General features: G+C 38.1%; 1 protein-coding gene across 4 annotated transcripts in view; it reads right to left on the bottom strand.

The window, feature by feature from the left end:
• The window catches only part of MDN1 (midasin AAA ATPase 1), a 162,419-nt gene that overhangs the window by 73,511 nt on the left and 73,240 nt on the right, over window positions 1–15,668 (bottom strand). For all 4 annotated transcript variants that reach the window (XM_041757895.1, XM_041757899.1, XM_041757912.1 and 1 more), the window contains 8 exons: window positions 14,203–14,332; window positions 9,897–10,115; window positions 8,441–8,638; window positions 6,732–6,940; window positions 5,746–5,868; window positions 3,033–3,230; window positions 1,475–1,582; window positions 903–1,091 (listed from right to left, as the gene is read on the bottom strand). In XM_041757895.1, coding sequence (XP_041613829.1) covers window positions 903–1,091; window positions 1,475–1,582; window positions 3,033–3,230; window positions 5,746–5,868; window positions 6,732–6,940; window positions 8,441–8,638; window positions 9,897–10,115; window positions 14,203–14,332 — 1,374 coding nt within the window. The remainder of the gene's footprint in view (window positions 1–902; window positions 1,092–1,474; window positions 1,583–3,032; window positions 3,231–5,745; window positions 5,869–6,731; window positions 6,941–8,440; window positions 8,639–9,896; window positions 10,116–14,202; window positions 14,333–15,668) is intronic.

Genomic DNA, 15,668 nt, shown 5'->3' with positions numbered 1-15,668 from the left:
GTGAGATGGAAGGAAAGTTCGGGGCTAGAGTGCTGGCTCTACCACTTACTATAGGTGATACCCCATGACTCTAGGCACTGGATCCTCATTGGTAAGAGGTCACGATAGTGCCTCTTGCCTGCAGCTACTGTGAGTATTCTGTGAGACTGGACTTTAAATACCACAAAGCAAAATGAACAGCTGATTAGTTGTTCTAATGTTGGCTAGAAATTCTAGTGTCATTTTCTATTTACAAAGGAGATATTTTTATTTCCATTCAGATACAGAATATTCTCCTACAATACCTACTTATATTTTCTAGATAAAAGGTTTTGTAGCTCAAAAGTTTATTTAAAAACAGAAAACCCTCCTCCTCTACTGATTATCACCTGTCTCCTCCTGTTTCTCCCCTTTGTGCCTTGAAAGATGATGAAGACCTAGTTCTTTATTACTGGGAGGCCATCGTTGTTGGGTTTTTTTTAAGATTTATTTATTTATTTGTTTGTTTGTTTGTTTGTTTATGATAGACTGAGGGGGGGGGGCGGGGCAGAGACACAGGAGGAAGGAGAAGCAGGCTCCATGCCAGGAGCCCGACGTGGGACTCGATCCCGGGACTCCAGGATCGCGCCCTGGGCCAAAGGCAAGCGCCAAACCGCTGAGCCACCCAGGGATCCCCTGGGAGGCCATAGTTTTAAGAAGGTTTGCAATAAGAGGGTTCAGAGAGATCAACAAATTGCGTATTCCAAAGCAAACTACTCTGCACTTTGAGACCTTGAGATAGGTGAACATTTAGTCTCTTTAACTTCTAAATTCTAAGCAGCTTTCCTGAGGTTAGTATTATTAGTGAGTATGCCCTTTCTCTCCCTTAGGAAGAAATCAACTTTCAGATGGAAAAAAACACAAGGAACAAGAGTGAAACTTACCTTTTCTTTGTCTTCCTTGGTTCTCATTCTCTCACCATAGACCAAAAACACATGTTGACCAGGATCATAACACCCAGGAGACTGGTCAACTAGCATCAACTGACACCAGCGGAAAAGGTCCCGAAGGTTGAATTCCCAGGGTCCTCCTTTTTGCCCCCATTTCTTTTCAACAGTCACTTCATGATCAATCTAAAAAGAAAATGCCATTCATTATTGGGAAACATGTCCCATTGGTGGGCACTGCATTAAGTACTTTCATTGTACTACAAATGCATACATAATCGGGAAACAGAAATTAGCAGGTTTGATACAAATGTCTCTTTCTCCCAACCCAGATGTCTAAATTAGGATACTCTTGTAAGCATTAACATCCATACACATAATAGATCTGAATTACTATAATCCTCAAATGAGTGGTTTCTTCCACTAAAAATGTGTATTATTCAATGCGGTTTATTTTAGAGAGACTGGTAAATTTGATGGTATCCCACATTGAAAAAATTATGGTTCTAAAAAAGACTTATGGTTCTATCACAGCATGAAAATAAAAAACAATACAAGTAGGTACTTACTTGGTTATTGAAAGCAACCATCTTCTTAACAATATTTTTGTCAATGGCTGGAAACAGAGTACTAGCAATGAACTCCATGTCAATTACTGTAAGGGGATCCACAAAGACCTATCGAATCCAAAAAGAACACGAAGAAATGCTATTGCTTCTCTTTACTGAACACCAAGAAGGACTACCACTTGTAAAGTAAAACTGTTATTTAACACCAAAGTAACGATACCTCAGTTCAGATATATATAAAAATTGAGTTAAAGAAATCTTTCCAAAAAAAAAAAAAGAAAGAAAAGAAAAGAAATCTTTCCTTGCATTTTTAGGATACAGAATCCTAAAGATAAATGAAATGCAGGCAACAGAGGTTTTGTTGTTAGCTCCATGCTAGTGAATTTTTTAAGGGCATAGGATCATTAAATTTAAAATTTCAACTTTTTTGGGCAGCCCAGGTGGCTCAATGGTTTAGCGCTGCCTTCAGCCCAGGGCATGATCCTGGAGACCTGGGATCGAGTCCGACGTCAGGCTCCCTGCATGGAGCCTGTTTCTCCTTCTGCCTGTCTCTGCCTCTCTCTTTGTGTCTCTCATGAATAAATAAATATTTTTTTTAAAATTTTCAACTTTTCAGTTGAAAAGTTTAAATGTTTGAAATTCTTCATAATAAATTATTCTGAAAAGATATTCAGCAAATTATTAACTGTCAATGGAAAGGGACATTAAAGAAAGCTAACATCTAGAGCCATTTCTAAAACTGGAGCCTAGTCAAACTTTGGCAAATAAATGTTAAAACAAGTAAGCATATGTACACACACACATTCTCCCCCCCACCCCCACCCCCACATTTCTGCAAATGAGAATATAGGCAGGAAGAAAGACATCGAATGTTAATAATAATTGACTCTGGTATGGAGAATACTGGACTTTTTTTATTCTTCCTGGTAGTTTTCTGTTCTTTCTCACTTTATTTTTTTTTTTTTTTAGATTGTATTTATTTATTCATGAGAGACAGAGAGAGAGAGAGAGAGAGAGAGAGAGAGAGAGGGAGAGAGGCAGAGACACAGGCAGAGGGAGGAGCAGGCTCCCTGTAGGTAGCCCGAGGTGGGACTCAAATCCACGGACCCCAGGATCACACTCCGGGCCGAGGGCAGACACTCAACCGCTGAGCCACGCAGGCATCCCTCTTTCTCACTTTAACTGAAATGCATTATTTTCATCATAAAAAAAAAAATTCAGTATTTTAATAGATCACTTAGACACCTGGAAAGGCTGAATACTGGCCTTTATTTTGAGCACAGTAATGGGATTTCCTGGAGGAATGGTTACCTTACTCTCTGCTAACTGATAACACACCAGATCCTCCTAACTAAAGACAAAGGGACTCATACCAGGAGGGGAGTGATGATGAAATCAGTCACATCAATATTCATTACATAAAGACACAGAACTGAGAAACAGATCATTAAACTGATGCTCTCTCATTCTTATAGTGAGTATCCTAATAGCTTTGTGCCAGCAGTCTTATCACCCTCGACACTACACCTGTAGTCTCCATGGCAACAGCAAATCTTACCTGAGTGAATCTGTTAAGGAAAGACCTTGGCAAGCCCTTCCTCCCACCTCCTTGTCTAAAAGGATTTTGACACCCGAAAATCTTCGTCTTTTCATGCTGTACTTGAAAACTCATTCCTAACTCAGGAACATAGATTTCTCCTCTGTGGTCAAAACAAGCATTGAGTCCTTCCAATACAGACTGAGAAGCCAGGTTGAGCTATTTGAAGAAAATATACATATTTATTACATATAAATATGGCATAACTATACCAAAAAGCAGAATAATATGCATAAAAGTAGAACAGTATTGTTTTCAAGAGGAGAAAGCTCAAACAATATAAGTAATATTCTATTTTTTTTAGATTTTTTTTTTTTGAAAGAAGGGAGGAAGGTATGAGGGGTAGAGAGAGAATCTCTAGTAGACCCCCTGCTGAGCACAGGGCCTGCCTTGGGGCTCAATTCCTTGGAAGACAAAACCAAGTCAGATGCTTAACCAATTGAGCCACCCTAGGAACCCTGGTAACATTCTATTTCTTTCTTTATTTTTTTTTTTTTAAGATTTTATTTATTCATGAAAGACACAGAGAGAGAAAGGCAAAGAGTAGGCAGAGGGAGAAGCAGGCTCTAGGCAGGGAGCCTGACATGGGACTCGATCCTGAGACCGCGGATCACGCCCTGAGCCAGGGGCAGGTGCTCAACCACTGAACCACCCAGGCATCCCACATTCTATTTCTTAAACCAAGTTTATTCATCCTATTATTTCACACACACACGCACGCACGCACAAACACACGTCAGACATCTAGGGTATATAAATTATCAAGAACTTTTAAGTAAACTGAATAAATACTCTGAATTTTTTTTAAAAAAGCAGTTAAAATCTTCTCTAAAATTAAACTGTATCCTTTGTATTCACCCCTATATGGACCTACCTTGCACATCCTAGCTTACCAAAACAACTTACCAGTACAGAGATCTCACTTTTGCAACTCTTGAGATCTTTAAAGACAAAGACTGCTCTTTACATACTTAAGGATCTTTCCCAGCTCAAATACTGAATGAAATCTCCAAATGGGCTTCAAAGCCATGACATAAACCACACAAAGGAGACTGACACAGGTAACTTTCACCAACATTTTTGTGAACAAGAACAAATATAAGAAGTTTCTGTGCAGCTCCGGTGGCTCAGCGGTTTAGCGCCGCCTTCAGCCCAGGGCGTGATCCTGGAGTCCCAGGATCAAGTCCCATGTCGGGCTCCCTGCATGGAGCCCTGCTTCTCCCTCTGCCTATGGAGGAAGAAGAAGAAGGAAGGAGGAAGGAAGGAGGAAGAAGGAGGAAGAAGAAGGAAGGAGAAAGGAAGGAGGAGGAGGAAGGAGGAAGGAAGGAGGAGGAGGAAAGAAGGAGGAGGAGGAGAAGGAGGAGAAGGAGGAGAAGGAGAAAGAGGAGGAGGAGAAGGAGGAGGAGAAGGAGAAGGAGAAGGAGAAGGAGAAGGAGAAGGAGAAGGAGAAGGAGAAGAAGTTGTTTCTGCGCCAAAAATGAAAAGAATTTAATGGAGGTCTTCAGATGCTAAGTTCAGAGGTCAGGGATGCGAAGTGTGATAGTTTTGAAGGAATATGGAAAAATTCAATAAGGAAAATGTAAAATCAATAAAATGCAAATGGGCAAAAAACTGAACTACATTATATTAGAATTTCAAGTGTCATGTTTACATAAACACTACAAAACACAAATTCCACCGAATATTCTCAAACAGATAAAACTCTAAAAACTACTCTTAAATGTGACTGCAGTCAAGAATGTCTTGGGTACCTTGATGCATTTCCACCCAGTAAGAGTATGGTCTGAGCCTTAAACTTTAAAACCAGGCTCTTTTTTTTTTTTCCACCTTAGCTGAAGAATACTATCAGGCATCTTTTTCCAAAAAAAGGAATGGGACACACCTCCTTCCTCCTTAATATCTCCCCCATGCTAAGTAGGAAGCAGCTCAGCTGAAAAGAAATCCCACAGCCCACCCTCCAACCTCAGACCCAAAGGATGTGAATCTTAGGACCCACTGGGGCCAGTCTCAAAATTTCCATCCATAGCATTTTGATCACACCAATCGCTTAAGTCCACAACTACTTCCCAGCTTTTTCCTGGATTAACAAGGCATATCCCAAAGTGACCCAACACCTTTGCCCATAGCCTTAATTCTATTTTTGTGCATCACTTTTCCATTATCTCCAGCTGCCTGCTAGTCACTAAGATTCAGCATTTATCCCAGGTATCATGAGGGGTTCTGTTCTCCCCAGTCAAAAACTTATCCAATATGCACATGTAACACTGTTTTCTCACCATTTTTTGTATGCCTCTTAAAATAACATCCTGCAGTCTTTCTTGTTGTACTTATAAAACATGTGGTGGTTGACACTGCTTTGTATTAACACTCATGAAATACATACAAAATACCAAACAAGCCCACCAGAGACCACAGTATAAACTGGTAAAGAGACAGTTTTTCTCTGGAAGCTGGCTTACAAAAGGAGTAGTGGCTTGTATATATAGGGGCTTCTATATGTGCTTTATTACAAGTGACTTTTCTTATTCTTAAAAGAAACCATGGAGGACTTTTCTTCATTAGAGAATTTATCTTTACTAGCAAAACAGCAATGAGATACAGCCTAGCAATATGAAAAGTATGACTGCTCTTCCCATTGTGACCCCATGCTTGGCACGACAGACAGTCCTCTTACCTCATCCAACACAACCCAATGGCCTGCCTTCAGAGCTGCCAGCAAGGGGCCATCCCGCCAGGCAAACTCTCCTCCCTTGCCACCTTCAACAGGTAGATCTGCTCCAAACAGGTCTGTGATGTCCTTTGAGGGGGGTAGAAAGGAGGAAAAGCCAACATTACATAAAAAAATTAACTAGATCTCAAGACCATAAATCTAAACTGATAAATTATTGGGCCTTATGTCACTTTTCCTTTTTATACCCAAGACAGAACTAACCAATCCTAGCACTCTTTACCAGGAGCCCAGACATGCTCTGAAGAATCGTTCTATCAATCATTTGGATTAGAGCTCTGTATCAGTAGTTCTCAACTGTAGCTATACTTGGAAATTAATTGGTGAGCTTTATAAAAAACAAAACTCAAAACAAATAGGGACGCCTGGGTGGCTCGGTGATTGAATCTGCCTTTGGCTTAGGGTGTAAACTCGGGTCCAGGGTTTCTTGTAAGGAGCCTGCTTCTCCCTGTGTCGCTGCCTCTGTCTCTGTGTCTCCCATGAATAAATAAATAAATAAAATCTTTAAATAAATAAAATAAAAACAAAGACCAGTAACAATATCCAGGCCCTCTCCAAGACCTCATTCCTAGAGAGTTTCATTTGTCACTTCTCGTCCCATAATTTCGTAAGACTGTTAAATGGACATTTTATTTCTACTAATTTTTTCTAGAAAGTACAAAAATAAAGGAGAGTATACAGAATTGGGCAATTACCTCTCAAAAGACTATTAGAATAAAGCATCTAGAGAGCACAATATTATAGATATCAGTTATTCATGTATCCAAAAGGACACTTAGTTTAGAAGCTCATGTTGCTGTGGTCTTTTATCACTAAGACATATTTGGAGTACTGAAAAGGTCATAACTATTTTTGATTAAGAAACTCTATGAACAGATAAATCCATTACTCCATATACCCATCCTCATCAGCTGTAGGATGACTAAGCTTACCGTCTGTTCAGACAAGTTGATTCGAACAAGGATGTTGCCTGAAGCCTTGGCTAATGCTCCCACCAAACTTGTCTTGCCCACACCAGGGGAGCCCTCCAGGAGAATAGGTTTGTTCAGTTTTGTAGCTCTTAAAAGTCTCTGGGTGTTCATAGCTGTGGTGCCTGCACTAAGGGCATAGTCAGCAATATTACTTCTGTGAAGGACAGGTCCTTAAATAGAGAAAAGAAAAGCCACATATAAGTTGGACCTCAACCAAATCATATATACATATCCATTCAAGACTTTAAGAATCTATCCAGTAGATTTTCAGTCAGTGAAGTACCATCTGTAATGAAAATGCTCAGCCCTATTTCAACGTTTCCCCACTTCTAGGTCCATAAAATGCTTTAAAGAAATAGCCAGCAACATAACGTTCTTCAATTGTGCCTACTACTATGATCCCTCCTGCACTTATAATTACACATATATGTACTTACATAGGTCTACTTGCAAGCACACATTTTTCCTTTCACAACCTACATCTGGAATTACTATATGTACTTGTACAATTTACCTTTACAAATAAGTATTTTCCTAAAAGTCTAAGCTAGTGTAAGCTAGGTGTATAGGCCACATGGTTCCAAATAAATAATTTTATCCAAGGTTTTTAGGTCTTGAGGACAATTCAGGATGTATCTTTAACCCATAACCTAGCTGAATTACAGATTAATAATAGTTTTATACGGATTAACATTTATGTCATTGTGTCTCTTAGAAGAAACTTCTCATATAACAGTTTGGAGGGCTAGGAAAACATCCATGATCTCAGCTATGGAAGCAGAAACAAGGACCACCCCAGTCCCAGGTCACTATCATACAGCTCCTATATGAGAGTACCAAATACTATGATGGTGATATAGGGAAATAAGATCATGGATGCACCATCAGGAAAGGAGAGCACTACTTAAGAGGGAAAGAGAAAAGGGCAATATTCCATTAGGCCAAGAACCTGACTGGTTTCGTTCACTACTGAACCCCCAGTAACTGCCAGTGTTCCTCTCAGCATTTCAGACACTCAACGATTATTAATGTACGGAGAGAAGAAGGAACAAGAAACAAATGACCCTGCTAGAGAAGTAACAGTCTAACAAATTATTAGTGCCTTAGAAGATAGCTAATCTATCTCATTTAAATATTTGGTAGAAGCAACCTAGTAAGAATGAGAACAAGGATTAGAACTGAAACCCACCTGAGTTTCCGATTTATCATTCATTCATTTATATCCATTTACTCAATCAAAAGACATTTTCTGAATGCCTAGGACTGCTGGACTACATCTCAGGTGTCAGAGACAAGACAAGAGACACAATTCCCACCCGCAAGAGTTCACTAAACTATCTTGGTAAGCACTGATGAGCATCTATAGGTGATACATTATGGGCTGAATTATCACTATAGGAAAGCTCTTGTCTTAAGCATCAAATAAAAAATGAATTTTTAACGTGACAATCTATTCATAGACTAAAGACTATACTTTCTCCTACTTTTTATATGTCAGTTATGTATTTTTAATTATTCATGAAATTATGGTTGGTTATGTCAAGTCAGATTCTAATTCAGATAACCAGTTTAGAAATAATCATGAACATGATACACTAAAAGTCACAATAAAAGTCAAGTACCTATGATCTACAAGAAGAGAATCTTCATTTATTCAAAATTATTCTTACCCCTTGGTATAAAAAATGGATGAATTCCCCAAAGGTTATCTATTCCAGTAAATTCTTTGGCTTTAAGTCTGTCATAAATCTTCAATTCATTTTTCTGACACTCTGTAAGTCGCACTATCTTGGAAAGTTTCTTGATAAGGAATTTCAGACATTCTTTGCGAGCCAAGAGAGCCGTACCAAACCCTGAGGAAGTTACCCCTAAAAGATAATGGATCAGTCCATCAAACATGACATGACATGACACCACGCTTTCCAACTACTAATCAAGAGCTCTTGAGCACTTTCACAGAGAAATGAGGCCCAAGCAGAAGTACACCCAAAATACAACTGCTAGTGTAAACAATCCAAAGGCAAAAAGTCTGGATCCCTTATCCCTTCAATTTACAGATCAGCAGCAGCTTATTCAGTAAAGCACCCATGCACTCCATGATGAATCAGCCTGGAAGGCAGGAGTAACTAATGTGGTACTGCTGATCATTTTGGGTTTATTTTTTTTTTTTTAATTTTTATTTATTTATGATAGTCACAGAGAGAGAGAGAGAGAGGCAGAGACACAGGCAGAGGAAGAAGCAGGCTCCATGCACCGGGAGCCCGATGTGGGATTCGATCCCGGGTCTCCAGGATCGCGCCCTGGGCCAAAGGCAGGCGCCAAACCGCTGCGCCACCCAGGGATCCCCCTCATTTTGGGTTTAATCTCTAATCTTCACTGCTGAAAAAACAGAAAAACACTGAATTTTATGAAATTATGGTAAACTTAAAAACAAACTAAAAGATCCAGGCCATTAACTATAAATGACGATTCATGTTAAGAATATCCAGTCCTGGGTGCCTGGGTGGCTCAGCCAGTTACACATTTGCCTTCAACTCCGGTCGTGAACCCAGGATCCTGGGATCAAGCCCTGCATCTGGAACAGGGAGCATGCTTCTCCCTCTCCCTCTGACTGCCGCTTCCCCTGCTTGTGTGCTTGTTCCCTTACTCTGTCAAATAAATAAAATCTAAAAAAAAAAAAAAAAGAATTATGCAGTCCTATTAAGGAAGGCATGTGATGTAATAAGCCCTGATATTATAAATGACTGATGAATCACTGACCTCTACCTCTGAAACTAATAATATATTTTAATTGAATTTAAATATAAAAAAAAAGGGGGGGGGGGGAGAAAGAATTATCCAGTCCTTCAGGAGCAAGAGCATTTCCAAGTCTTCTTTTTACTCTAATCATCATTTCATGTTTACCAAGTTCCTGGCCTAAAAGCAATGAGAAGTTGCAGCCTATCTTTCATATTGAACATCTCTCAAAAACAGAAAGAAAAGAAAATCCATTCTTGGTCTTGGAAACGTTAGAGTGACTAATTTTTTAACATATCTGGGTCAGAGGTCAGAGATCTGGCTTGCTCCATTTCATACTCTCCTCTACCCTAATCCCTTTGTCCCCACACCATTTAACAGACAACATACCTGAACCTATTCCATCTATGTACACCAGGCATGCAGCATGGACAAAAGACGTCACAGTGGAGATGGTCTCTGGCCTTTTCAAAGCAGCTTCCTCCTCCATTGTGTTCATGAAATTAACCCAGGACAGGATATCTCTGATACTGACCACACATCTTCGGCCAAATTCCTGATGGGTCAGCCAATAAATGAAATCCAGCATCACCTCAGCTATGTCAGCCCCTAAAATACAAAGAGGCAAAAGCAGTTGCTTAGAAGTAGTTGCATCAAACACTCCTAATAGGGTTTTGTAATATAGGCCCCAGAGATAGCCTACAAGAGGTCTGTGCTCCGTAAGATTATATGCAAATTTTTATGAAAGTACATTACTGCTTTTTCTAAGGGGAGAGGTGTGTGTGTGTGTGTGTGTGTGTGTGTGTGAAGTCCATAGTTTTTATTACAGTCCCAAGAGGTTCATGTATAGTATATCACATCTTAAGAATTACAGCCTAAGAAGCAATCCTGAAAACCACTCAAAGAAAAGTATTCATTTGGTTCATGTTCAAATACAATTCTGAAGTTAAGGTACAATGATTTTAGAAAATATATAAATTTTATTTTATTTTAAACTGATTCACTGGAACGGAGATGCTATATTTGCAATGGCATTTTTTAAAACGATTTATTTATTTATTCAAGAGAGAGAGAGCGCGTGTCTGTGTGTGTGTGAGAGAGAGAGAGAGAGAGACAGAAAGAGGAAGATCAGGGGGAGGGGCAGAGGGAGAAGGGGACCCCATGTGGAATTTGATCCCAGGACCCTGGGATCATGAGCTGAACGCAGATGCTTAAACGACTGTGCCATTCAGGCATCCCTTCAGTGGCATTTAGTTCAGCTTTGTTTTACTGAATTAATACATCCATCAGAATTCAGCAAATTAGAGGATTCACAAATTTTGTTTCCTAAATTTTGTTTCATGATTTATTCTAATTATCACAATTTCATATTGTAAAGTATTTGGAAACAAAATACTTCTTAAGTAATACAGATTAGGGGACACCTGGGTAGCTCAGCAGTTGAGCGTCTGCCTTCAGCCCAGGGCATGATCCTGGAGTCCCGAGACCGAGTCCCACATCAGGCTCCCTGCATGGGGCCTGCTTCTCCTCTGCCTGTGTCTCTGCCTCTCTGTGTTGCTTATCAATAAAAAAAAAAAAAAAAAAAAAAGTAATATGCATTAGAAATAATTAAGTTTAATAAAGCACTTTATGTAACTCCTGAGGTTAATACTAAACGTTTATCTAAAAAGCATGATACCAAAGAATGTTTTATTTTTTTTCAAAGAATGTTTTTTAAAAAAAGAAAATACAAAAAAACCCAAAAACAAACAAACAAAAAACAAAAACAAAAAAAGAAAATACTATAAGGAATAATCAGCACTGCTATTAATAAAATTGGATCATTTAGCGAAAGGCTTTAAGGCTACACTGTGAATCACTTAGAAGAAAACTAAAGTTTCTTTAGAAGAAAAATATTACCAAAAAAAAATCCATTAATCTCTAAAAAGAACTTAAAATGACAGCTCAAGGGAAAAAAATCCAGTCACAATGAGGAAAGAAACTAAATGCTGTTTTAGCAACTAGGTATTAAACATGAGTACTTGAAAAACAAACCAACAAACATGAGTACTTGGATCTACATTTCAGAGTGGAATAAGTTTGAAGTAAATCAAGGACTTAATGGACAACTTTAGCCACTGTCAGAGGATAATTAGACCTTGACTGTTAGAAAACCATCAGGCAAGGTGGTTGGGTTCATACATGTATTTTTTATAACAAATATTAAAAGGTAACAAAAAAGGAATCTATGTGCTAAATGTAATAAATAATACTAGTATGTAAAATGATTGGGGTGCATGGCTGGCTCAGTCTGCAAAATATGTGACTCTTGATCTCAGGGTCTCGGATTTGAGCTCCAATATAGGATGTAGAGATTACTTAAACAAATAAAAATAAAATGATTGGTATTTATTAAAAAGTACATCATGCAGAATGCTCATCACTAATAATTAAAGAAAATGAAATTTTAGACTATCCATTAAAGTAACAAGAATAAAACAATGGATTTCATAATATTACAAACAAAGAAAACTCCATGTTGGAAGGACTATGCCAAGAAGGCACATTTACTAAGTTGCTGGTAGCACTACGAATGGGACCATCCTTCTGGAAAGCAATTTGGCCATAACCAATGAAGGCCATGAATTTATTTCCACTTTCAGAAATACTACTCAAAGAAATAATTCTAAACAATACATGATTTTAACAAAAATATAATGTCTTCAGAAGTACTGGTCATAAGAGTAGGAGATGTAAAAAAGCCCACATGCCTTTCAGAGGTTATTATTATAAAAAAAAAAAAAACATCAGTTTCATAGAATCTTTTCTGTTTTGTTCATATTGTAGATGTAGAGATAAAATTACTATAGAGATTCGAGAACACAAAAAATTCCTAGAGAAAGTTAGAACTCAGTAGTATTTATTTTGATTAAGACAATGCACTAAATATATCTTAAGTATTCTGAATAGGATCAGAATTCAATTTAGAATTCATAATCAGCTGATATATTAGATTCATTAAATCTTACAATCTTTAAAAGAAAATCTGGAAATAAAAGCTTTAGTTTCTTTTTTTAAAAAAACATTTTTATACTATGCCAATCCGATCGATTTCCAGATGATAAAAATTAAGCCACTTCTTTCTCCCTTATTCTCCTTGCTCCTTCAGGATCTCTAATGCTTCCCTCAAAGAAGTTGCTGCCATATAGCCTACAAAGCTTAGACTAAACAGGCTCTCTAAGTAAAAGCAGTGAGGCTCAGAGTCAAGTCCTAGGAGCTCCAATGGCAACTGCCCTATAGAGGAAATGCTCACTCTGTTAAGCATGAAGGCCACTGGTGATGGAGCAAATGTGGCAGTGTAATGGCAGCTACATTCTCTGCCATTCTTATCACAATCCAAATAACTTATAAGAAGAGTACAGAGCCCAATAAAACATACAGAGGCTACTAAGTCCTAGGGGGATCTGGCCCCAATACAGAGCCAAAACATAAACCATTTTACCAGAATTCTCACAATAAGTGCAGGACTGCAAACAGCACACAACCAAGGTAAGTCAGAATTTCTGAGTATGGGCCTTGGACCAACATTATTGGTATCACCTAAAAAATTATTAGAAAGGCAAATTCTCCAGCCCCACTCCAGACTGACTGAATCAGAAACTGTAGGTACAAGGCCCAGGAAGCTTCATTTCTTTAAGTCCAGGTGAATTTAGAACTCAAAGAAGTAAATATCCTTTTATCTTCTTTAAGAATGAGAGATTTAAAGAAAGAGAGAGAGAGAGAGAGAGAGAGAGAGAGAGAGAGAGAGAGGAAATGATCCAAAAAACTATTAAGGTTTGAAACCAGAACTGGATTCTAAATTTAGTTCTTCAATATGTTAAGATAAATATATATATACATCATGATGAATGTTAGATTTATTGTGATCATTTCTCAATAGATACAAATAATGAATCATGTACACCTGGAAACTCAGGATATTGCATATTGATTATACCTCAATAAAAAAAAACACGCATGTAATAATACATCAAAGTAATCTAGGCTCAATAAAAGAACCATATAAAAAATGTTTTGATCCTTACTAGGGATCCTTTTTTATTATTTAAATTCAATTTGCCAACATATAATACCCAGTGCTCATCCCATCTTAAAATTTGCTAAATTTAGATTTTAGGTATACAGAAGTTTCATTTTTAATACTAATTTTCTATTTCCTTATGTTTGAAAATTTTTATAATGAAAAGAAAATTTATTTTTTTTCTTGAAGAGAGCGAGCAAGTGGGGGAGGGGGGGAAGAGAGAGCAAGCCACCCAGGAAATTTTTAAATAAAGTTTATAATAAATTAGTTGATGACAGGAATGCCTGGGTGGTTCAGTCAATTGAGCATCAGACTCCTGATTTCTGCTTGGGTCATGATTTTAGGGTCATGGGACTAAGCCCTGCATTGGGCTCTGCACTGAGCAGGGAGTCTGCTTAGGATTTTCTTTCTCGCTCTCCCTCTACCCCCAGCCCCACCACACCTGCTCTTTCTCTTAAACATACATCTTTAAAAATAAATAAAGCTTTAACATAGATTTTTAAAAAGAATTTTGGTATTATTTCTGATTTTAATTAAATGAAATCTTAGACCTAGTCCTATTTTCTAAAGCATGATTTCTAATTTCTATTAGCTTCAGAAGTTTGCGAATTACATTTGCTACCTGAAAGATCTCACCTTTATGATCTATTCTGCCCAGAGACAATCCTGGACGAAGATTATGTCTGATAATCTGAATTAAATCTTCACGATTTGTGCTTTGTGGGCACCATATTTCTGTAAACCGGTTTCTTAAGGCAGGAGACAGCTACAAGAAACAAAAATTTCAATGTGAATGTAATACCTATGAGGAAAACTAGAAAACAAATCCTTTGAAGGAGTATTAGCTGATGAGTCTAACAAACAAATACCAGATGCTTCTTTTATTACCTCTACTACTAGGTACAATTTATTAAAGACCTTTTATCCTGACTCCTTCCACAGGCCATCTATCTCCACCACACCCTCCAAGACAATATTCCCATTACTTTCTTTTTTAAGATTTTATTTATTTATTCATGAGAGACACAGGGAGGAAGAGACACAGACAAAGGAAGAAGCAGATTCCCTGTGGGGAGCCTGATGCAGGACTCGATCCCAGGGCCCTGGGATCACACCTGAACCAGAGGCAGATACTCAACCACCGAGCCACCCAGGTGCCCCCTCATCACTTTGTTTATATGCATAGTACAGAACTTCAAGGTCATATAGAATAAGTGCTGCAAGTTGAATTCCAGCCCCACTGGGTAACCCCCAAACCTGAACACTTTCCCCTAAACAAAGGCTCTTCCTTTACCTTCAGTTATATAATTAATGCTTTAAAGAAAATAAAAGCTATTATCCCACAGAGGAGAGCTGTCTGAAGTAGAAAGAGAAAACTTCTTTTATGTGGCTCAAAGGGGGACAGTGAAATTATTAAGGAAGTACATATTTTATGTCTTGTATAACAAAGAATTGTTAGTCCTTCCAGTTTTATGGCCTTTGCCCTCAAAATGGATTCCTCTAACCCTTCTTTCCCTTTCCCTACATCAATTAACTCCTATAAACAAGAGTTTACAATGCCACATATCCATTGAACTATTAGCTTATCATTGCTTTCCTTTGACTTGATAAACTCCATCATTCTACCTGGCTTACTGCAGCAGGACTAGGAGCAATGCCTATACTCAGGTGCAGCTCAGTGAAGACCCAGTGAATGTGGGAGTGTTCCTTGTTGCCATCCTATATAAGCAGTGCCATTGGTCTTCAGCATCCTAACTCACTCTGCCTGCTAGGCATACAGAAACAAAAAAGAACTTTCCCTTAGAAAAAGATTGCCTACTTTCACCTAAAAAAAACAAACTATCCTAATTTAAACTAATCCTAACACACACAAACTTGAACTCAGATCTTTCTATGCTATTTCCATTTGCCAAAGAACCAGTTTCCAAGTAAGGTTTGAAGATATGCTGTATTTCTTCCTATTATTTCTTCTCTTCAGAACATTCAAAAAGCATACTGATAATCTTTCTTATTATGCTACGGGAAAATCAAGCCCCAAATATCATATTCACATTTCAGGGGCACCTATCAAGTTGCCAAGAATTTTAATCACTTTCATTCAC

The sequence above is a fragment of the Vulpes lagopus genome, chromosome 1 (assembly GCF_018345385.1).
Source record: "Vulpes lagopus strain Blue_001 chromosome 1, ASM1834538v1, whole genome shotgun sequence".
Classification (NCBI taxonomy): domain Eukaryota; kingdom Metazoa; phylum Chordata; class Mammalia; order Carnivora; family Canidae; genus Vulpes; species Vulpes lagopus.
Note: the sequence above shows the minus strand (reverse complement) of the source record. Positions and strands in the feature narration are given on the sequence as shown.